Source organism: Equus przewalskii, chromosome 5 (genome assembly GCF_037783145.1).
Source record: "Equus przewalskii isolate Varuska chromosome 5, EquPr2, whole genome shotgun sequence".
In the NCBI taxonomy this organism is placed as follows: domain Eukaryota; kingdom Metazoa; phylum Chordata; class Mammalia; order Perissodactyla; family Equidae; genus Equus; species Equus przewalskii.
In genome coordinates this window covers 3,577,801-3,602,991 of record NC_091835.1, presented here as the reverse complement: position 1 = coordinate 3,602,991, position 25,191 = coordinate 3,577,801, and the positions used below count along the sequence as shown (strand labels likewise).

At 37.9% G+C, this 25,191-nt stretch overlaps 2 protein-coding genes across 26 annotated transcripts in view; one reads left to right on the top strand and one right to left on the bottom strand.

Annotated features, from left to right (window-relative positions):
• SPAG16 (sperm associated antigen 16) overlaps positions 1-14,523 on the bottom strand; it is a 1,020,255-nt gene extending 1,005,732 nt beyond the window's left edge. The window contains exon 1 of the mRNA XM_070618199.1: positions 14,417-14,523. The gene's annotated coding sequence lies outside the window, so the exon portion shown is untranslated. The remainder of the gene's footprint in view (positions 1-14,416) is intronic.
• IKZF2 (IKAROS family zinc finger 2) overlaps positions 14,072-25,191 on the top strand; it is a 155,254-nt gene continuing 144,134 nt past the window's right edge. The window contains exons 1-5 of one of the 25 annotated variants that reach the window (XM_070618211.1): positions 14,712-14,996; positions 15,369-15,512; positions 16,178-16,279; positions 17,774-17,822; positions 18,618-18,722. In XM_070618211.1, the coding sequence (XP_070474312.1) occupies positions 17,789-17,822; positions 18,618-18,722 (139 nt within the window). In that variant the 5' untranslated portion in view covers positions 14,712-14,996; positions 15,369-15,512; positions 16,178-16,279; positions 17,774-17,788. The other 24 variants (XM_070618219.1, XM_070618215.1, XM_070618213.1 and 21 more) reach the window with 24 other exon arrangements.

Genomic DNA, 25,191 nt, shown 5'->3' with positions numbered 1-25,191 from the left:
ATCTCTCCTTTCAAAGGCTTCAAGCATACTTTATGCATGCACAATTATAAAAGCAGGTAATGAGAGAGATGCTGATTTTCCCCCTATTGTTATTGTACTTAGCTAGGTAAGTCTTGATAAAAATTGCTTTGTTAAAAATAAATCTAAGCAATAATTTATTAATTCTATTGAAAAGATCTTTTGGCTTTTATTATAAGATACGTTGGGTAATTTTTCTAAAACACACATTATTCTGTCATTGGAGATGAGGAGGAACATATCAACTTTTAGTAAAGAATCAAAGCTCAGTGATAATTAATAATCTGCAAGCTATAGTAATTTTTTACAATTTTATTATTTCACATCACAATTAATTTCACTTCAATTACTAGAGATTTTTAAAAGGGATATTCAAACTTTATGACTATGACCTCCTGAAATACATAGATAGGATAAACAATATATCAAATGAATAGGTTGTGTCAAAGTATATTACAATGCTTTCATGACATCACTTTGAATTTAATCCTATACTGTGATGGTCATTGATATCCTCCGAAGCCAATTCTTCAGATTCTCAAATATCTCCCATAGTAACCTCAAATACTTCTGAGAATTAGTCAAAGTTTAAATAATAAAAATGAATTAATTATAATAAAGTTCTCACCCTGCAATAAAAAACTCTCCATCTAACTTGCAACATGGATTGCCAATAAAAATTTTAAATTCTTATATAGCTAAAGGAGAGATAGGAACTGAGTGGAAAAGAGATAAACTAACAATTCTGACAATCCCTAAAATACACTGCTCCTGAAGAAATTTACTATAGAACAATCTTTCAAATGAAAACGTAAAAGATAAGACTAAGCTACATTGGGCTAGAATTCTGCTTACTATTGTGCGGTAGCATATACATTTCATTTTACCTCCAATTAAATGTCCAAATTAATTTTTCATGTTCATTCAAACTAAAATTGAATTTGCTAATTTCATTGAGAAATGTCAAATACCAGAATTACATAATAAAAATAAAAGTGAAAATTAAAAGTTCACTATGTTCTCTAGCCTGAGTTAAAAGAAATTGAGAATAAGTAACAGGTGTTTCTGAAAGCTAGACTTTAATCCTAGTTTCAGTTCTGTGATCATATTGAAGTCATATACTATTTTAAGACATAAGCTCACTTTTTTAAAAAGTACATAATACGAATACAGTACTCTAAATGGACACCAATGTTTGATGTGTATAATAAGAACAGAAATACTATGATAATATAACTTCTAAAAAAGAGGGCTAAAAGCCCTTAAGAGAGAGGCTCTTTATAAACCCTGCAAAGATTTAGGAGAAACCAGAGACGTTTGTTTAATAACTGCAAAATGCAATAATAGCTTGCTTGATTTAGCCAAAGTGCAAAGGCCTAAATAAAAAAATAGCATAGCTATTTGAAAAGAGAAAAAGAGAAAGGAAGTGGCATTAAAAGTGCTTTATAATGAATGAATGACTAGACAACATTGGAATATTTTACACTACTTTATTGATAAAGGATTCCATCTCTATGATAACTTTTATTAACATAGTACCACGTCTGTGTAAATCACCGTTTAAGAAATAAGAACGTTACAAAAAATTAGACCCAGTATTTCCTAAAATTGCCCTAATATAGCAAGGGAGGTAAGATACACATGCATGAAAAAATATATTTTATTGTGAGCTAAATGATAACATTATTGACATAGATAGTAGATGCCAAGTAAGTGAACCTAAATGGAATTACAAAGTGTATATTTACAATGTACAGTAGCAACATAGTTCAGGGGCACAAATACAAATGTGGTTTTAATGATTCAACAGAACTAAAGGCACTTATAAATAAGATGAGGTAGAATATGTTGTCTTTTCATATACAAAGATTTTGGTCTATTATTAGGGTTTTTTTGTATCTTTGATTTCATTAAAAAATTCTTAAGTCAAAATTTTCCTTTTTAAAGACTCCCAAGGAGGGCAAGCAAACAAAACCTGGATAATTCTTAGTCTTAAGGGGAGATAACTTAGTTTGCAAATTGTTGTAAACCTTGCACCACTCCCACATGAGCACGGGTTAGTTTAGCTGTTGGTTGCTATGTGAGGTTTTTCTAGGCAATGACACAGATGCTCTAATTTACAGGTGGCTGAGGTCTGTATTAAAAAATCTGAATCCGACATTTTATTAGGAGGCTTACATTTTGAAGAGCAAGCTCGAGAAATGAGTATTCTAATCCACGTGGCAGTTTTTCTGCTTTTCCTATTTTACAAAATGGGAAAAGATAAAAATGTTGGGAAGGAAATGAACAGAAAAATAAGGTATGAAGCAATGGTCAGCTCTTATATCATTACAATAATTAACTCTACTAACTGCAATCACACTGATTTAAGAATGTTCTTTGCAAAACCACTATTTTCGAATATTTGTTTGCTTAATTTACTAAAGAAACACAACATAAGCCTTACCAGGGAGCACAGCGGTTCTCAGCCTTGATCAGTTACAAATATTAACTCATTTCGGCCTTATTTAAAAAGAAAAAAACCAACAACTTAGGTGGTAAATTCCACTGTTACTGTATTAAAAATGCACTTTTAACAGATGAGGAAACTGAGAGATTAAGAAACTTGTCCATCTGTTAAGTAACACTGTAAGTGGTAGAGCTAGAATCTGAATCTACGCCTTCTGGACTGAAGGCTCTTGGTTACTGTACCACCAGTGACACTTTCGTCAGTATCACCTGGTCAAATCTTCGTGGAGCACTGAGCATGGAAATTTTGTGTGTTTGGGCTGGTGATTTCACAGCTTTCTAAACAATTAGAGCTATGTCACCATCGTGTGTTTCCTCTTTTGCCTGGTTGCTATGAGCTCAGAAGCAAGCTTTGTGTTCAATTGGGGCTTTTTCATAACCAGAATTTCTTGACACTTTTTCTTTCATCTTTGCTTCTTAGTTTCTTTTATGTTATATATAGTTTTTCAGCTTATTGTTCTCTGAATTTACTATGAGTTCAAATTCTTTTAGGAAGGATTGGGGGATCAATCAATAATTAACTTCTAACGGTAATCACAAATCAGTCTGGAACAGAACTCCTTCCTGTTTTCCAATTTATAAATCAAAGAACCACAGGAGACCAGACATGGCTACTATCAACCCTCTAAGATAAAGCATGGCTAAGCTAAACTGAAAGATCACCAGAGCCTAGCGATCTTAACTTCTTTTGATATTGAACAATAAAAACATACACACATTTCATTAAATTTGGCCTTTTCAAATCATTCATTCTTTCCATCAGTAGCATTAGAAGAACCATTGGTCACAAGGCCCACTTTATATGGTGGCGAGGACAATGGTGATCTCTTGACTTCATCATCCTAGATAAAATGATGCCATGCCCTTTATCTTTCATCAAAGGTAGAGTTAAATGGTAGAGAGTGAAAGACTATCATTCTTAACGACTTGCCTCTATCTAGCCTGAGTTCTACCACTAACTAGCTGATTTACAATGAGAAATCATTTAAATTCTATGGGTTGAATATTATATGATTAAAACACATCTCATTTACACAATTCCACCTCTCCTTCCAGCTGGACACTTTGATCACTCTCTAATATTATCCTTTCATTTCTTATATGAAGAAACAAGAACCAGAGAGATGAAGTGAATCAATCAAGTGAAAGAGCACAAAGGTCCCCTGACTTCCACAATTTTGTTTATTAAGAAATCAAACATGGCAGGTACATCCCATCCTTCTCTCTCCCAACCCAGAGGTTACTGCTGTTCTGAAAGTGGTATCCTTCTTTTCCATTTTGTGATACTTTTACTACAGATACCTATGTATACCTAATATCGTTTTCAATGTTTTTAAGAATTAACGGAAGAATCCTTTTACAATTGGCTTATTTCACTCAACATAATATTTCTCATTTTGCCCATGTTGATACATGTAGTAGTATACACCTGCTGTATAGTATTTCAATGAAGTAATACATCTCAATTTATCTATTTTCTTGAACAGTGGCTTTCAATCTTTTTTTGTCCATGCAACCTACAGGGGGTAAAAATACATTTTATGTGGTGACGCAGAAGATGTGTATATCTGTGAAATCAAAGTCTACCTTTTTATTTACCCCTGTTATATGTGATGTACTTTATTCCATTCTATTTCACTTTTTAAAAAATGCTGGTCATGACACACTAAATATATAGCCCACTAATGGGTTACAAACTGACGTTTGAAAAACACTGCTGTAGGGAGTATTTTACAAACTGCTGTGACACTTCCAATACTCTGATATTCCTCTAGGATGGCGTAGAAAGCTAGGGGATAAGGAGTGAGTCCGACTTAGAATTTTTTTCAGGCAGGGGGACATGTAACTAAATGTGAACATATTAAACATGCTGATGATGGCTAAGGTACAGAAAACAAGTTTGTGAACCACAGTTTTTGTCAGTGAGGCTGATTTCTTATCATGAAGTAATTCTGAAAAACTGTGAATAGATTTTTAAATAAATGATTCATATTTTACATTGATGCCATGAGCGTACTATAAGGATTCTTGCGGGCAGTCTATTTGTACATTGGAATGAATATTTTTATAAAGTGAATAAAACCCACGCATTTTAACTTACATATTTATTTGTCATGGCGATTGAAGAATGTCCTTAACTCAGGGAAATGGCTTTCTCTCTATCTCCATAAGCTACATTGATAAGCCTTATGCCTCAGTTGCATTACAGTATATTTATTTGCAGACTTACACACGAATGACCTCACTGACTTAAAGGTCTCCTAGGAAGATGTTATAATGGGGATTTCTGTGTTTAGTGGAAGTGGGACTACTTTTTTTTTTTTAATCTCCAATTCCAATATAGTTACATGTTATACTGGTCTTGGAAGGTGCATTTTAGCCTATGGCTATGGGTAGAGACATAAGAATATTATGCTTTTAGCAAGGCTGTTAATTTCTATTTGCTTTTTGGTATTGTCGTCTGACTTAAGTACTCTAATCATTTTGTCATCAGCTCTCAGTGTACAATGCTTGGCAAAATCTAGTGACTTCGATGGCTAAACCAGTCTTCGTATGGCCCAGAGGCCTTAAGCTGCCTTGTTTTCTTACCCTGATTCTGAAGGAAGTAATGGAGTTGACTTGGCACAGAGAAAGCTGAATCTCCCAAAGCTCAGAAGAAAGAACATTGGAAACATGAGTGCAAGGGGAAGCAAGCGTTTGGAGGCTATTGTCCCAATTAGGAGCCATTTTATGGCAATGATCTGCAGGAACCTGGACAATGTCAAATGCTGACAAAGGTCTCTTACATGAATCTTCCACCTTGTAATACAATAACTGCTATAATCTCTGGTCATAATGTAAAGACATAAATTATAATAGGCGTATTCAACCCTGAAGGCATGGCTGTCCTTCTGATCCCTAAGATCAAAGGATTCAGAAAGTGGACAAGATTGAAAAGCAAGAAGGGAGCCCCAGCTGAGGCCAACCCATTGCTTCAGTACTCCCAATTCAAACACTACTTGCTGTGTCCTCTCCTCTGATTCAGCATCCCACTGCTCCATCCCCTCCCAAACCTTTCTTACTATGGTCCTTGGAACTCCTCTCTCAAGCGAAGTAAACACACAAACAAACAAACAAGCAAATCCATCCTACATGCTCTTATTTAAAAACATATTTGCTAAAATGGAAGAATTCTTTCGAGGCCACTACTCCTCTATAAACTAGGGTCAACATGTGATTTAACAGAGAAACCAGGACCCTTTTAAGAGTAAAAGGGGGCACTATTAATAATTATATCAGGACCACAGGTGTAAATAAGGGACTGTTATTGGCAAAGCAGATGATATGGTCGCCCTCCCTATAGTCCTCACAAGTGAAGGCCACTCATTTTCCTATGACTCACTTAGCTCAGCATTGGAAAATGGGGTCACCATCCCCCATACAATCCAAAGCCATTTTTTTCAGAATATTTACACTTCTGTAATAAAACTCCAGTTCCTCTGATGCTCCTTCTTTCCTGCTACCTCTTCACTACCCTTCCCCCTTGCTGTTATTTATCAGTTTCTCAGGGACTCATTCTTCAAAGACTTTAGCACCTACTTCAGTATCTTCCTCTATTCTCCAAGACCCAAGATAATCTCCTGATCATCCCTATCACTTTTCTGATAATCCAACCAGGCCATGACTTCTCAGTCTCCATTCTGGATCCTGCCATCTGGTTCCCCCCCAAAAATATCAAATTTCTATTCATATCCCTGTATGCTTTCATATCTCTCACTCAGCATTCCCTCTTACATAAGTTGTTCAACCTCACTGGGATCCAAGGTCTCTATATGCCTCCACTTTTCCCTATTGGTCAGTACCACATTTGTTAGTATTCTTCTCTATATAGATTACTCAGTGGTCTGTTACTTCAATTTATTTATTTCAATTAAATTCAACTTCGATACAAGGTCTTCCATCTCCCCACCCGATGAAATTTCTGCAGTGGCTCAATCCTGTGGTTCATTTGTTTTCAAGATGACACCTGAGCTGTGAGCTCAGCTGTAGTTTTAACATCGAGCATAGATGTCTTATTTGTACTCACCAGCCTCTACCGGTCCTCTATTCTGCATCAATTTTTCCATATTTGTTTAGTTAGCCTCTCACATTCCTCACAGCAATTATTTCAAGCTTATTCACTCTTCTTAAACTTTCAATCCAGTCACTTTTCCCTTGACTCAGTAAATAACATTGCTACCTTCTTCAAATCCTCAACTTCCCATGTCAACTAACAAACGTACTTGCATCTGTACCCATCCTTTCTTGCTTCTCTTAAGTACAAGAGGGATCTCCTCTGAAGCTAATCATTTCACTCATGCTCCAGATCTATTTTTCTCCTGTCCCCTCAGGGTCTCACTTCACCAATTTTCTTCTATCGTCAATCTCTTAATTGCTATGAACACCTTCTCATCAGTGGTGAGGCATGCTGGAGTCTTACCTACAAAACAAAACGTGCCTCAACTCTACATCCTCCTCTAGTTACCAGCCTCTGCCTTTCCTTTTATAGCTAAACTCATTGAAATTACTGTCTATACTCGCAGCCTCCACTCCCTCATTTCTTATTCTCTCCTCAATAAATCCGATCTGTTTTCTACTGTCATCACTATAGGCAGCATTTGTTGCTGTTAATCTCTTCCTTTCTCCTTCTTAGATCTCCTGGTTCCATTTCTGAATGGTTCCATTTAGACAGCCTATCTCAAAAATGCTACTGTCCCTCATGAATCTCCTTAAGTAGGTGGCTTGATTGAGGCTGAATGATCCACTGAACTTCTAAAGCACGCAAAAGGATGAGTCCATGATATTCCTGAGGGTCAGGAGAGAAATCTAGCCAGATGACAAGGGTCATGTGCAGAATGGTATGACCTGAGTGGGATTCACTGTCCAGGGTCTGGCCTTTAGCCTTGTGGCTTACGGAAACTCAAGTTCATAGGTACGCTATTGTTCTTAGAAAGGACAACTAAAAAGGTCTACATGCATAAGAAAAGGAAACATCATTTATTTATAAAGAAAAACACAATTGTCAAGTATATTCTCTCAGCATAGGAAAATGACAATGAAAGTGAAAATATCACAAAGTTGCTAATGTTGGGTTTGGAACTGATCAAGGGGTTCTGTGTACGATAACCATCTAATGGTACCAGGCCCTGCAGCCTGCCGTGTCCACCTCCACATCAGGAATGACCTCTGCAGGCAATATTCCCAAAGACTTGGAGGAGGGGTACCTTTCTCTCATCATATTAGATTGTGAAGAAAGATGATTCCTGTTCAAACATTTAAAAGTCTTCTATTAAGCATTCATGCTCCAACATAAATATTAGGAGATGTTAAATTATTTTTAAGAATATATTATGGACATACCAGATCCATGTTCATTTTATTTGTTGACTATTTCCTGATGTTTTGGGTAGCTCTTTTGGGTGAGGACAGGTTATTCAAAATGCCCTAGAACAAAGTTCCCCCAAAGCCATTGACCAGCTTCCTTCATTAAGAGTATCTCTGTTATCAAATAAAAATATTTTTGTTTTGAGGAAAAAAACCCTGCTATTAGAGAACAAATATTTAACTTCCATACCTATGCAAACTGGGGCAGAAAAAACTAATTAAAATAGTATAACTTCTCCACTTCAGTATTCACTGTATTAGTAAATTAAAACTGGGAGGAAAAAATAGTAATCTCTCAGGCTTCACTTAATGGATCCTAGCAAAAGGTTCAAATTGACCTTTACTAAAAACTGAGAGCGGCTCTCCACTAGAAAAACATTTGTTTCTTGAAATCCAAAATGTCATTTAAGAACATCATAACCATGTACAATCACAATGTTCAGCGCAGAAAGTCAGTCATTCCTTCTTTGCACATACAAGTGAAGTCAGTCCACAAAAGGAAGAGTATGATGCATACGTTTCTGGGACCAATGAATTAGAAACAATCCCCTTTGAAACAAAATGTGCAAATATGCTTGGTGACCCAGAATTTAAAGTTAAGTTTTTGTCACCATTAATTATTACTCAATTCTTTACAGGGTGGTTATCTTTTAATTCACTCTCATGTCATTGACTTGTTCAGAAGAGCTCAAAGTAGGTATTGAGGAATATCTGATGTTAGAGTATTAGAGGTCCCACAGGTCATGTTTCACGCACAGATACACTGAATTTGGGAGGGCTCTATGCTGACACCACATTTGAATAACCTTCTAAGAACACTGTGGACATATGGTCTTCAAGCGGTTCAATATTGGACAGTATATTACCCACAGGGCTAGATTAAACTACAGCAACAGGTCCACATGATTGATAAATATATTTGGCTGTTCAGAAGACAGTATAGCATGGTGGTTATTATTACGGGCTTTTTATAACCTAAAATATGTCTTTTGAGTCCAGCTCTGACACTATGGGACCCTGGACAAGATAATAAGGTCTACAAGCTTCAACTTATTCATGTGAAAAATTGGGCTAATGTTACCTCTCCTAAAAATGACATTGGGGGTTAAATGAAATAATGCATGTCAACGTGCTTACCGTGATGCCTGGCACAAAATAAGTGCCTATAACGATGATGATGATCCCCACGGCTTTCCCAGTCCCACTGATCCTCCAACTTTATTGAAATCAGTTATAACATCAATCTAAAGGGCTACAGATTCTGTGTAAGGATTTATTTCTCAAAAATGGTATACTTCAAAAACACAGTCTTCCAATGAAGCAGTTTCTGGAATCTAGTTTATAGGACTTTTGATGGTATCCTTAGTCTACTAAGTGGAACGTTCCTAGGTGTCTAGTTCCTCACTATGATGTCAAGTTTTAAGCACCTTTTTTGAAGCTTGAACACCACTGCTTGGGGGAGAGATATTGATGGTATTATTCTCATCTTCATATATTATCTCCTGAGACTGCTCAGAATGCCATACTAACCTCCACATTAAGCTAACCTTTCTCTAAACCACAATCATGAGAATTGGGGGAGGTGACATTTGACTTTACTACCTGTAAATGACCTTTCTTTGCTTCATTTCCCTCTTCCACAGTACACGCCCTCATTCAGCTGTCAAGCAGGAAATGGCTCCCCTTCTTATCCCTGTAAGGCGTTTAAGTCCCTTGGTTGCCACCACCTGGCTATCAAGAGGGGCAAGGCTGAACCCTGGGATTCCTCCCTTCCTTTGCTGTTGGCTATGCAGTCCTCTATTTTCTTCAGCTTATACGGGATTGTTTAAACATGTGATGAGACTGCTGTCCTATAAAAGAATTTTGGCTTACAAAGAGTTGAGGCTGCTCACAAACACGGGGCATGTAATTCCACAAGTTTTTCACAGGATTAAAAAAAAACCGGATCATACTCTTCTTGGCACTGATTTAGCTACCAAGTATTTCCCTAGAGATGCAACCTGTCATCACTCTGCTTTAGACTAAGGGTATCTCCAGCAGAATCCCACTGTTGGTATCACAGATCTTGAGGCTACTCTGCCCTATTTTTACCTCCCAATTTCAAAGTCAAATGATCATTTTTGGTTTTCCTTCTTATCTCCAGAGGGTGTTTATTATCTTGTATCTAAATTAATGCTCACTAGACAATGTCTTCTCCATTTACTGTTATCCTCTTTTGATTTGTGAGCTGTGTCTTCAAAAAGTTGAACCTTTTTCTTTTTTTGTACTAACACTTTAGTGGAGGTTCCTATAACCTCATCATACTTTTTGTGTTTGATAATTTTAGGGTTTCTGAGAGGAGTGTTCTTCCCAATGCCTCTTAAGAGCTGTTTTTTGAGCATCAGCTGTCTACACGCGACCCAGTTCAAAGTTCCTTCATTTTTGCATTAATGGAACTAATTTTCTCAAATGCTGAACACATCTGCATTTTAAAGCAACTGTGAAAGACTTTAATAACATCTTTTAAAATGTATGCTTTCATTTTTATTCAGAAACTTCTCCAGTCCTCATCCCCTTGGCCTAAGTTTAACTCCCACAATTTATAATTGCCATTTGGGATACAGATAGCTTATCATCTGTTCTACGTCAAACCTTGTTCTCTAGAAGAAATCTGATATGATTCTATCAAAGTGTGAATTTAAACCATAATGTTACCTTTTTAGGGACATGAGTATTTGCACAAGAGCCTTATCTCCAATTGCAAAGTGACACTCTTAAGAACTGTTAAAGAAACTTTTGTCCAAGGTGGATGGAATGAGAAGACCCTTACCACGTTGGACTCGCACACCACCCAGACAGACCCCAGACGATCAACGTAGTCAGGGAGGTAAAGCTGGGCGGTATTACCATGCCTTAGTTAGGAAGTGGATTTGGTATCTTAGAATGTTTTCTTGGACACTATGGTTTCATTTATGGCTTACTTGCTTCTTCATAGTGCCAATCTAGGTCAACAGGAGAAAGTGAGCCCATTGTTCCATATCCCACTTAAAAAGAGAACACCACTTCAAAGAGGAGAACATCACCACCTGACAAAAATAAAACAAGTTTTAAAACACTGTGCCTATGTGTGCTTGTTAATCTTAACTTTTTCAGGGATTCAAGTTATTTTAGGGCAGCTACTCTGGTCTAGGTGACTATATTCTGTATCATCTAGCACAATTAAATCCAAGGAAAAAAATTAATGTGTAGTTAGTTTCCAGAAATTTCTCCTTTGATATTAGTAATATATTGCAATGTTTCAAATTGTCCCCTCCTCTCTGCTAAAAACAAACCCCAAACTTAAAAACAAGGAGTTAATTCCTTGAGCAAACAAAAATGCACTTTTATTCAAATTCCTTTAAAGGGTACTACGGCTTTTAAATCTAAAACAGGTAAAATAAACCATCCAAAGAAAACAACACTAATACTTCATAATGTGCCTTTTAGCTACACTGCCTTTTGAAAATTTTCTTTCGCTAATTGCACGTAGTGGTTATACACTACATCTGTGCATTCCTTAGCAGTCAACCTGGTTCATGAATTATCAGGTATTAACAAGAAATAATTTTTTTATGAAAAAGAGGGGTTACGTATGTAAACGTAGCTTACTCAAAATTATATTTGATATACAGTTTTAACCACTTTTACTATTTATACTTAGAAAATTTATGTCATCTACCAAGGCATTCACATTGTTCATGTGGACCATAAACCAGGGGTGACCTGTTAAGGACATTTGTAACATGACTTACGAGCCAAGATTTGACAAAATTCTTCATGGAATTTGAATGATATCATACTCTTTTTTGTCCTGGAAAACAGTTTAACACAGGCAAGGTATGTATGTGACCAGCTCCATATTCAGCCATTCAGTAAACGTTTATTGAGTACCAACTCATGCCAAACACTGTGCTAGTTCTGAGAAAACAACTGTTATCAAGACAGATACAATCCCTGCCCTTAAAAAGATGACATTCTAGTGGGGAAGACAGATTTTCTTTCAAAAACTTCATAAGTGAATATTTACAAATCGTATAATGAAGGAAACGCACAAAGTGCTGAGATAGGGGTTGGTGCCGGGAAGGCACAGTTTCAGTTGGATAGGACAGAAAGGATGAGAAACCAGCTATGCGAAAAATGGTGGGGGTGGGGTGTGTTTTCTTTCCACCTTCTCACCCCCTCCCCGAAGTGAACTTGTAACTCTACAACTGGATACATGGCGAGTTCCTGGTGGTATATTTTTATGCATGGTGTAGCTATATATGTACTTTTCAAATCAGTGTAGTTATGGCATAAGATGGAAATCAATATATCCTCTAAATATTATTAAAAAAACTGTCGAGAAAAATTGTGAACAAAGAAAAGTACTACGGTTTATACAAAGATTCCTTCCCCCAAGTGGAAGTGCAAGCCTCACAGCCAGGAATATTCTACTGCAGAGGATGAAATAGAACCCGTCCTCTTAGGCTGTAAACATAATCTTGACTTCTTTGGGGTGAGTTGAATATACCATGATCTGCAAATAAGAAAGGAACATAGGATGCTAAAAAGAGGGAAATGTTTCCCCAAATGGTCTAATTCTCACAAGTGATCATGAGATCTTTGCCATTCTAAATTTTGGGAGCCATTGCCTCAGGCCCCAGTCCCCCATTCTTGGGGAGATAGGGCCACGGAACGCAGCATCTGAGCGCTCAGCCACTAGAGGGGGAAGTGTGCCTCTGTGATTAGGAAGCCAATGAAAGGACCTCTGAAAAGACAGGCTTTCAAGCGAGCTAAATTAAGCTCTCCACGGCCAGGAGCAAGGACTATCTCCATGGTGGCAGCTTCCGGGAGCTTGAGGATGATTCAAGATTCACATTGGATCTCTCCTACTAAAAAATTAATTTGCTTAAACTATCCAGATATTTCATCCTTATTTTGAATGTTTTAATTCATCCTAAGTACCTCCATAACTTTGCAGATACTTAAAAGACTTAGGCTTAGTTTTTAGGAGGGACTTAAAGGCAATTTAGAGAAGTTATGCTATCCTTTATATATTAGGGATTTATAGATTATGAACAACGTTCCAGTTTTCTAAGATAACGATTAAAATCTTTGCTATCTATGGGATGATTAGAATGATTTATGAAGTTTCATGTTCTTTCCCAAATCTGACTTTAACAAAATTACTTTTATTTAGACGATTGACAGGTTAAAAAAAAAACCCTGCTTTACCAATATGTAACTCACAGGAACTGCAATTTTTCTTAAAATTGTCATAAAGTTGTTGCCAGCCTGAGACCAAATTCTTTGCTCTCCAATGAAAATTGGTTAATCCTGTTTGCAGTATGGCACTAACTACCATTTTCCATAATTTAAAAACGAGCCTACTGGTACAACTGTTGTTTAATAAGTACAATGCATGAAACACACTTTTAAAAGTTCATTATAAAATTTAAATATAGTATAATACAAGTCATATGGTACCCGTTATCTAGTCTGTATCAACGTGAATGAATTCCTTCTCCACCCAAAAATCTAAAGAAAGGACATTTTCCAAAATTTCCCAGACATATAGACTGGTGCTTCACGATATAGTTGCTGATTTTACTTTCAGCGTATTATTTCTCTTTCTTCAGCAGAAAAAAAAAAAAGCCCTTGGCAACTATTTCTGGGATTCTTGAAAGGAGGAGGAGGATGGAGCCTGTTCCCACTCTTTCGGCATCGATTTGCTTCACAATCTGTGATATGGTTTCTCAGAAATGCTGTTTGGCAGTCCTGATAATTTCATGTGTTTTCAAACTTAAGCCACCCAGACTACACAGTTCAGTATTTTCAGCTCCTTTCATTTTCCTTTTCCCTTTAATTATAGAAGTCTCTATTCCCTCTTTTCGCAAATGTGGTCAAGAGAGATGCTAAATGTTACTATTTGTAGGAAAAAACAGGCATTTGTTTTTCTCATGACAATCCATATAAGTTCCTCCGAAATAAAAAAGCTGTGCTATATACTCACTGATGGGCGACACTTTACTCCCAACAACTTTTTGGACCATCCCCCGTTCCTTGGACTTTGCTGGATGTGGCACATGCCCCGGGGGGAGAAAAAGCAAGTAAACACTCTAATTTTAAACTTGCACCGTAAAGCACTTTCAAAATAGTAATAGTCGAGCTTCATCTCAGACCTGAATTTCCTTCTCTATCCATTCCCGAGGTCCCCGCTACCCTGCCTTGCGTCCAGTCCGTGGGGGCCGCGTTCTGAGCCGCGGCGCCGGGAGGACCGCGGGGCCTGAGCGGCGGGTGCACGCGCGCACCGCGAGCCCGGCCGGGACGCCCGCCGCGACCCCGGACGGAACGGGAACTTGGCGCGGCCGAAATGAGCCTCCCCTCGCCGTGGCCAGCCTCCCCTCCCAGCCGGCAGCGAACGTGAGACTCGTCAGCACTTGGGGGGACGGGTGCTGGAGGCGCCGAGGCCCCCTGGGCGGCCGGTTACCTGGGCCCTCCGGCGGGGGCGCCGTCCGGGGCGCGGGCGGGGCCCGGGTGGGCGCGCGGGAGGGCGCGCGGCGCGGGGCCGCCGGGGCCACACTTGTCCTCTAATCGATTGCCGAGCGCGCCGAGCGGCCCAGCGCGCAGACACGCGCACACGCGCCCTCGCCAGCCCGCGCGCACACGCCCACCCAGACACACGCACGGGCGCCCGGGCCCCGCACACGCGCGCGCGCACGCACGGCCGCCCGCCGGCGCCCCGGGCCCCGCCGCCCGCCGCCGCCAGCCCGCCCTCCGCCCGCGGGCGTCTGCGCGAGCCCGGCCGGCGGGGGAGATGTGCTCGGGCTCCGGCGGATCGGTTTCTCGGGGTTTGACCAGCTGTCCCGGGCTAACCCTGCTCCTCGCTGAAGATGGAGGAAGTAAAAACAGGATTACCCTTAGCTACAGATCCACTGCCTTAGTTTCCACCACCAACTGCAGTGCACAAACACACGTTAGGCACAGGAAAGAAAGAAAGAGAGAGGACACACTAACAGTAAACACAAACAAAAGGGTGATGGGATTATTTTACTGCATGCACTGCTGAGGTAAATCTCCGCTTGGCTTTTGCGTGGTGAAGAACAGCTCTTGTTTTATTTGTCTTCTGATTCATAGATTATATATAAATATGTGTATCTGATTTGCAAAAGGGGGGAGTGTTTTCAAAGTTAAGTGTAATTATATAGCATCTCGTTTTGCACTGTGATGTGATCAAATGACTTGTTGCTGTTAACCAGTAATAATAATATGGATATTTTTCTCTGGGAGGGATGGATTGTGGTTTTGATTAGGGTAATGATTTCTGTAAAGGACGCTCAGGAAATCGGGTTGAAGATGATGTCCTCTGCCTTAATTTATTGTCCCCTCCTTGTAATCTGTTTATGGGATGTTAATCGATTAATCAGTTCTCATCTCTATAGCTGTCATGGATTTGGACTTGTTTGGCTTTGTTGTAACTTGAATTCCAAGAAAGATTGGGTAGCCTGGAATAAATTGCGGCAGTCCAGATAGAAGGTAATATCCAGATCCTGTTGGAATTAAGCAACAACAACAACAAAAACCTGGTATGACACATGTAAAAAGGCAGCAGTTAAATCACTTTGATAGGTTCTAGTATGGGCGAAAGAGATGGAATTAAGATTTAAATTTTTTCTTTTTTTCTTTTTCTTTTTTTTTTCTTTTGGCCAAGGGCGAAAAACAGTCCTGTGAAGTTGGCCTAGGTTCCTTGCTGGGTTGTGCCTGACTATCCCTCCCCTCCTACCCCCCCACCCCCCTTTCTTTCAGTTTTCTTGTCTTAGCTTTTGGTCGATTCTTAAGGAACCGGTGGATCAAGTTTTTTCTCTTCTTGTTAATCGCATTGCTGTAGCACTGACTGACCTCTCTCTCTCTCTTTTTTTTCCTCTTTCCTGAAAGTACGTGGTGCCATTCCTGAGTGACTTTTCCCACTAGACCATCCCAAAGGGACGAGGGGGAGGGGTGAAAGGAGGAGGAGGAGGTGGAGGAGGAGGAGGAGGAGAAGGGGGGTGTTCCTTCTCTCTCATTTCTTGGTTTTGTTTATCAGCCGATCTGTTTGCTGGATTTGGGCTCGGAATGACCCACCTGTAAAGTGCTTTTCCTTCCTCCTCGCCTTGAACTCTGCAGGGGGCTTGGCTTGGAGGGGGCAAGGGAGGGAAAGAGAGAAGGGGGAAACACAAAAAACTTCTTTCTTTCTTTCTCCGTTTATCTTCAGCCCGACATTGTCACCTCCTCTTTGAGGGGTTAGAAGAAGCTGAGATCCCGACAGAGCTGGAAATGGTGATGAATCTTTTTTAATCAAAGGACAATTTCTTTTGTATGTACATTTCGTTTCTCTTTCTCCTTTTCTTTTTCTTTCTTTCTTTCTCTGAGGGTTAATAACCATTTCATTGATGGGGCAGACTTCTTTCGCTTCTCCCTGACGTTTCTTTCTTTTTAGTATGTGTGTGTTAAATGTGTACATTTTTAAAGAGATAAACTCATTTGTAAAATATCCGAAGAAACTGCTGCCCTTTTAAACTTTACGGATGCCTTTCTTTAAAGCCTTATGTAATCATAATTTGAAAGAATTTGATAACAGTAGAGCAGGTTGAAATTTAAGTGCTGTGTAGTGACTGAGTCGGGAATTTGATCTGATTATTCCATAAAGAAAGAAAGAAAAGTTTTTTGGGGGGTAGGGAGGGTGGTGGTGAAGAGGGGAGGGGGGGAGAAGGGAAGTGGTTTTGGAGACAAGAAGTGAAGCTGCCTGTTTTCCAGTAAGTAATGGAGAAATTCCAGGAGCCAGGGCTAAATATACTTGGCGATCAATACAGAAATGGCTCATTGTGAATAATTTAGCTGCTGGTGCAGTGAGAGTTTTGAAACTAAAGGCAAAAAGGACCAGGGCCAAAGAAAAAAAAATAAGTAAGAATCTCCTCAGGACATGTCAGTTCTTTTAAACTTTTCCCTTCAAAGACTATAGTTTGCTTATCGATCTTTTCATTATGTGAAATCAAAGCTAGGGGGTGTCATCTCATACAATTTACTTTTTGTTTCTGAGAATTAACTGCTTGTTTTGTGTCACTGGTGCATGAAAATAATTCCCCAAACTTTAAAAAAGTGATCCACTTCCCGACAGCAAAAAGTTTATGAAATTTTCAAAATCAGAACGTATTCAGTAGGCTTGGCGTTTGTATCCAACCATGGTCTGGCAGGAAATTAAGGTTACACTGAACAGGTGCTTACGCAGAACTTGGGGTAGGCGAAAATGTCAGTCCAAGTCCAGCAGTTGGGTAACTGCTGCAGAAACCTTCGAGACACACTTGGGCACTAAGTTTTTTGTTTTGTTTTCTTATGTTTGTTTGTCCTCCCCCTCCCTATTAGAACATGATGAACCGACTTGCAACAATTGTGAATAGAGCTATCTGTATACTAGGGAAGTCCTCTCACTGCAGTGCGATTGTAGGAAGTCGTGAATGGCAAAATACTTAAATCCCCCTTAAAGCTGGCACATTTGGGGTGTGCCCCCCCATTTCGTTTTTCTTTAAACCAAGTAAATTCTGACGAAAAGAGTCATTCCTTTCTTGCTACAGCCCATCTCACAGCACACTTATCTTTCCTCCCCTATCTCCAGCAGGAATCAGATCATTTGCAGAAAGAGTTCAATGACTTGCAAATGAGCACATGCAGTACACTGTAGTATGTTTCTTGGGCACAGGTTGCAGCAGCAGCAACATGGACTAAACTGCTTGGAGCTTCACATAAGTTAAGCATTTAATGGCAGGTCCTGAAGGGAATCACTGTGTTAAGGGGATCATCTTTTGTATTGCAGCTCTGCACTTTGACTATGGAAACAGACGCTATTGATGGCTATATAACGTGTAAGTATTCGTTTTCACTAATTTGTTATTGGTAATATAATAAAATTATGTTTGTATTACCTGTATTTTACTTTGTGAATTATACGTTTTCTAGAATCTTATTTTCTATCTGTTCACAATTTCACTTTTCAATGAGTTTGAGAAAATAACAGCACAAAAGTAAAATAAGGAAATATGCTTACTATATTAAGGATAATATTTAAATCAGTAGTAGCTTAGCAGATCAGCACTTTCCTACTTCATTTTTTTCATTTGTTTTAAGTTTAGAATAGGTCAGGTTACGTATGTGTCTACTAATATGGCATGTACTAAATATTTACCACTCTGTAACCTAATTTTTCCAACACATAATGTGTAAGAGAATTAGCTTCTTTAAGTTGACAGGCTTTTAGCCAGCTCTCTTTCAAATATCCAACTCTCTGAATACCAGCATTTTGGAAAATGCTCTTTATAAATACTGTACGCTTAATGATTAAATTAGATGTTAAAAGAAAACTTTTTTTTCGACCAAAGGATACTTTAGAAATCAACCACTCCAATTCCCCTTATTTTACAGTTAAGATTCTTGCAATAATGAAATTTTGTAATTTTTTATAGGACTGGTTCTGGCTTTTCATCCTTTCATTCATTTACTATATTTCTAAATGATATTTCCTTATAGTTTCTTTCAAGGGAACAGTGTATTACGTTAAAATTTCAAGGCTCTGCGTGCCACTGCATGTGTGCAGCAAAGTTGGCAATTAGATTTTATGTGACAACGAACAGAGACCAAAAGATTTTATTTTGTGAAAGCAGGTGACAATGAGCTTTCACCTGAAGGGGAGCACTCCAGTATGGCAATTGACCTCACCTCCAGCACACCCAATGGACAGCATGCCTCACCAAGTCACATGACGAGCAGTAAGTCTTCATTTTATGTTTTTTTTTCCTATTTCTCTAGCGACAGACTTGATTTTGTTAGGTCTGTGGGGTCCTCTCAGATTGTGGTGTAGCTGCTGCTATAGATTTTGCTAAAGAAAGAACAACACAGATTTATTCCTGTTCATTCTGGTATCATAAAACATGAGCCTGCTTACTAGTCTGAACTATCCCAAGGTGGCCTTTGGGAGCTGGTGCTTACCTGTATCAGGTAAGAAATGTTAGGCTTTGCTGGTTGTTGTTTTGGCTTGCTAGGTTTATGAGTAGATTTGTTGTTGTTTTTGGATGAAAAAAATATGGAAACACGTCACTTCCAAAGGACTCTTCACAGTAAAAAAAAATGAAATAATTTTATATTGCCTTGGCACAAAGCTGGTACCATCAGTGGCAGAATTGCAGTGTTAACTTGCCTTTTTCTTTTTTTTTAATGTGTGAAAGTTTCTTCTCCGAAGCATTGGAAGTGAAGTGTAATTGAAAATTTGTGCAAGTTATTTGCATCCATTTCTCTAACAAAGTGAAAGTGTTTTGTTTTTGACTGTCCAGAGAACTGAGAAAGTTCGGAAAGATGTTTTGAACTTGCAGGAATAGACAGTGTGGGCTAGTATTTTTGAGAAAGAGTCATTCATTCATGGAGTAAACATTGTTTTTCTGTAATAAAAGAGCAACTGACGTGCTGTCAGTGACAGAAGACAAAATATTAAGAATATGGTTTGTTTTCTTCTTAATTATAATATTTATCAGTAGTTACCAAGTGCAAATGCTCTATTACTCCTACTCAAATTTAATTTGAAATCTTGTGTTTTCATTATACTTTTGGTATGTGTTATATTCTTATATAGAAAGGACATCTGACATATATAATTATAATTTAAAAGTTTTCTATTTGAGTTTGGGTGAGATGTGAAGGAAAGATATTTTCTTTCCTTTGTTTTATTAGTCGAGAGAACAAATTTTACTTGCTACTTCTCTCTTATAGTTCTCAACTCTTAAAGTTACTATAAAGCTACTAGCTTTGTAAATAGTCAAATATCCGAATTGTAAACAAAAGTATATGGAGTACTCTTGAATACATTTTGCAGTTCATTAACTTTAAGTGATTCTAGCTATTGACTTGAAATTTTGAATGAACTATGTGAATTTACTTATTTAAAAGTTTTCTTTCTTTTTATTAATGGGAAGCACTTCCTAGGAAGATTTCATTCTAGAAGCAGTTATTGAAATTTCTTTATCACATAGAAAGAAAAATTAGTAGTGAGTGGGTGAACCTATAGTAAATTATAGTGCTAATCTCTTATAATGGCTTTTGTAGCATTAATTTATTTTTTTGCTAGTTAGCTATTGATTTGATAATAGTTACACTACTTCTGTGATGTTGGCAGTATACGTTGTACATTTTAACATTTAGTATTCCTAGTTCTTTGGTAGAATAGATTTCATTTCTCAGATAATTTTTGTATAATTTTCTAAAGAGTAAAGATAGACTGATACATAGTTTCTGTTAGCTAAATATTTCGCTGTTGGCTTTAGAAACGTTGAATATATGGAATAGATAATCATGGTTAATCATAGACTTTTGACAGTCATCCCCTAGCCAACATTAGAATATAGGCAGGGAAATGCTTGTTAATTGGTTAATTGGCTGCTTTATTTGTGAATTTTGATTCTGGTTTTGTAAGTGCTCGTTTCAAAAAGGCAGTTCGCCCATTTATTTTAAATACACAGTGCAGAGGGTAGGCATGATCAATTTGAACAAATAAGAACTATGCTTTTGACATTTAAGCTTTTCTCACCCAAAGGCAGTAGAATTATGTTGGGCAAAGAGTTTTTTTGTTTCTGTTTTTTTTTTTTTAAACTTATTAGCCTGTGGCAATTCCATGTTAGTCTAGTTTTTGGCTAGGCTGCACGTGTTTTCACCTTCTTTTCCAAAGAGTTGCAGGTTAAATGTTTTGGCTCTCACTTCAGAGCTGTCTGTTGCATCCTTTATGTAGCCTCTATTTACAGTATCTAGGTTACCCACTTAGGTGTTAGATGGAGAAGATACCCATTTTTCCTCTCAGTTAGATCTAGGAGAATATCGGCATTTTAGATTGCCAAAGTAAGTAGTGTAGAGAGGGACTCTTGTCTATTAATTAGAATAAGAGACCTAGAATCGGTCACTCAGATGTTTTTCTGTGACTTGGAATAATTTGTGTGTGTGTGTGTGTAACCTGTCAAATCACATGTTTCTGAGATCACTGGTTTTCCTAAATCCTTTTATATGCATTGTTGACTTTATGAAATGAAAACAACTTATTCATTTTCTGCTTTTTTTTTTATGCCTTTAAATGTACTTCCTGAAGGGCTGTTGCTTCCAAAAACAGAATTGCAGTTTTGATTGAAAGTATTAAAGCCAAAAGTAAATGTGAAAACCTTTATGACTGAATAAGGAGAGGACAGGCGTATATGTGTAAGAGGGAAAAAGTTACTTTAAAATAGTTTAGAAAGAAAGTAAAAGAATTGATGCCTTTGATTTTTATAAAATAACTAACATTCTGGCAATAAAGTATCAATACGAGGTGATAGCTCACTAATTTTGGCTTTAGGAAAGTGGCAGTGTTACTAAAAGGTCCTAGTCATTTGTTTAGGTTATTTGATGACTATTCTAAGATGAAGGGTATCTGTACGACATGCTGCCAGCTACTGTATAAAGAATAATGACAGCAGCTATCATTATTTGACAGTACTAGAAGAGAGCATCAGCGGCTCGGGAGAGAACTAAAAATGTTATAATGCCTGACAGTTTTGATTTTAAAATTCAGCATGTAAGATAATCTTAAAAAGAAGTAAGAGGTAGTAGTGATCATAACATTTTATAATGACTACTTCCTATGTTTTAGAATGAATCTTCTTGGAGAATTTTCGACTTTTTCTTATGAATAAGGGTCTCTTTGATGAGAAGATGGGCATTGTGGCCTGAGATCATTAGTGTGTATACATTGAGTCTGCTGACGGTCTCCTGTGTCATGGATGACAGTGTATACCTTGATGGCTACTGGAGATACACAGTGTTAAGTGATTTTAAAAATGGAATTTAGAAGTTAAGAATCTGAGACACACAACTCACACAGAACAATCTAAAAGTAATCCATATTGTATTTTGGCCCATCAGATGAGATTGACTTTGTGATTCCCTCTGTTTCTGGGTTAGCTCATTTCCAAATCTTGCATAGATGCTTCAGTATTGGTATCGAGCTGTTCTGTACCTGCTGCTGACTATTTTGAAAAAATTTTAAAGTTCAAAAACTTGTAATTAATATTATTTTTCTTATTTCCTATTTTTATAATGTCAACAAGTCAATTTTCTTTGGAGAGAGTTAAATGGTATGAAAATACATTGTGACACAAACTTTGTTTCTATTACTTTAAAACCTTTACATGGATCAACTTCACAGTCAATACTATTTATCAGTCAGTTTGATGGGTGGGTGGCATGTATGGAATTGGAAGTAGTAATTCTAGTTTTACAAGACTCTGACCAATAATCAGGTCAGGGAATCTAGTTTATTCTTTTCAGAGTGCTTCACATTCATTTTTTTTTCTTAGCTAGTTTCCATTTTTAGAACCTAGTGAGGCAGAAGTATATTATGGTTTCTATTTTTCATATGTGGAAATGGAGGCTTAAAGAAATCAATTGTCCTCTTAGGTCCCTTAGCAGAAGGATGAAGTTGTCGGGATTGGGACCTAAAACTGTGATATTACTTTGTGGGTTAGTTTGATTACTTAACTGATATCTCTCTATAATGTCATTATTTCGAGGTGTCTGCCATGTCCAGTTCTCACCCGTGTCTTAGTGAGAAAAACAGTGTTACAGACGTAGAACAGGGTTGTTCTGAGGGTGGAGTGATATCAGATGATGGTGTTAAGCAGATACTCTAATGCACTTTGTAAAGTATAGCTCATGCTATGGACTCACCAGCTTTCTGAGTTGTCTCCTATAGCTTAGTTTGGCAGTCACCCTTGGTTGGATTTCTATAGGATACACCCTAATATAACACCAGATGGCCTGGATGTAAAAACTCACTTTGTTTTGAATTGTAGTACTTAGATTTGTGTATATACCCAAGATACCCTACCTTTAGTTTTACTTGTTAGGAAATTTAAAAAAAAAGTTTGATTTGATTTCTTTACACCTATCAGAGGTGTCATGGCTACGTGCCAGAAGAAAAAAAAAGGAACTAAAGAAGTATGCATATGTAGGGAATTAATATAAAAAATGCTGTCATCTTTTCTTTTCACCTCACTTCCACCCTTCCATCTTTTTAGGCTGCTTTGAAGTAAGAATAAAGATCTGTCTTCAAGAAACAAAACAACTTACTGTAGAAGTGTTCTCCTAGTTGTCTCTATCTTTGTCCAAATCTGTCTTCCCCACTAGAAGTACTTCTTTTTTTTTTTTAATGTAACATGATTGGTTAGCTTCTTTTGGGAGTACCTTCCTTCCAGCCGTAACGAATTGAGATCTCTAGGTTCCATTCTCTTCTCTCCTAACTTTGAATAGTGATCTATTTTGATGTTAGGGTGTTCTGAAAGATCAATAGCAGGGTCACAGTCCTAAAGTGAGGTAGAATATGTTGTTTTCATTGCTTTTCCTTTATATCTGTTTATATCAACTGTATTTATTGATCTGATAGTATTCTCCTTTTGTGAATTAGTCAAGACTCAGAATCTCTCTTTGCTCTGAAATAGATCAGGAGTATTTAGGAACTATTTCTCTTATTATAAATGTTTAATCACCACTGGAACAAGGGAAGGAAGGGGGGCATAGTTTATTGACTGCACATAGGATGTCCAGCACTGTGATAGATGCATCCATCTTATTTTACTTAGTCTCCACAGCAGCTCTGTGAGGTAAGTAGTTACTCCATTTTGTAATACAGAAAACTGAGGGTCTGAAGCAGTAGATATTAAGTAGTTAAAAATATGGCCTCTGTTGTTCTACAAGCCTGTGTTAGAATTCCCGCTTTGTCGCTAAATTGCTGTGTGACCTTAGGCGTGTTACCTCAGGTCTCTGAGCTCCAGTTTCCTTATTTGTAGAATGGGGATAAGGAATACCTACCTCCAGTGGGCTGTTGTGAGGTTTAAATGAGGCAATATATGCAAAATGCTTAACACAGTGCCCAGTACATGCTGAGATCCAATGAATAATCTTGCTGCCATCACTCAGAGCAGTCAAGTTATTTTTTCATCGACCCATGACTCATAAGAAAAAGGGTTTATTTTCAAATCCAGATCTGTTTGAAATTCAAGTCTTTTGCTCTTTCTTTTTTACTACATAGGTCTGTGGAACAGAGATAGGAATTTCTAATAACTTAGGGTAAAATAATTGAAGAAAAAACCTCTCATTTAAAGCATTTAGGAGATTTTGGTTAAGAAAGAAGTAGAGTGTGTCTATATGTTAGAATTTTTTTTTATTGGATTTCAACGTTCTTGAGTACAGTTTTGTGTTTTTCATTATCTGTAAAGAAAATCATTGCTTACCATTGGTGCTCCAAAGACACTGGTCGTTAAGAATGGAAGAAAGCAAAGTTCTCTTAATAGAGCAATTTATCCATATCTAGAATCAAGTTTTCCTTAGAAAAATCTGCATCTAAAATTTCACCTTATATGACGCTTCTGGTGGTACCACACATTCTCATTTGATGATACCCAGTCAGGCCTGATTGTTGCTAATTGTGCATTTTGGAGGTAGTAGTTGAGGTGTTTTAAATTTGAAGTAAGTTTAAAATATAGTTATTACTTACAGCATCTGACATGTTGCTGTATTGTTCTAGTTGATTAATTCAACAAATATTTATAGTCTACGTTTTATATGCCAAAGATGGATAGTACCCCATGCCTGTCCTCTAGAATCTCACGCTAGTTTGAAGGCGTACATCTCAACAGGGCATTCTACTGTGGTCTGCTCAGCGGCCTGATTGTTATGAGGAGTGGGGGACGATACTAGTTTGCGAAGACTTCCTGGAGGGAGAGGCTGCTTAAGTTGGGACTTATTTAATCAACAGGATTTGGGAGAGAAGTGGAAGGTTTTTTCAGTAGACGATGCACCCGCAATGGGAGATGAGAAATGACGCGAGATGTTCTGGGAAATACAAGCAGCTTGGTATTTCTAGAGTGTAAAGTTGGAGTTGAGGAATTTGTGGCCAGAGATGACTCTGGAGAATTGATCAGGGCAGGATGATGGAATATCTTGTATAAGGGCAAACTTGGATTTCGTTTTCAAGGGAGCCGAGGGTTTTAACAAAGCAGGTGACGTCCGTCTTTTGATTAAAGTGGGTCACACTGGCTGCCGTAGGGGGAAGAAGATTGTGGATGGGGACTAGGCTAGAGGCAGGGCCTTCTTTAACAGGCTGTTGCAATGAGTGAGTGAGAAGTCAGGAGAGCTAGTGGTAGTGGGGATAAAAAGACGGAGAAGGAT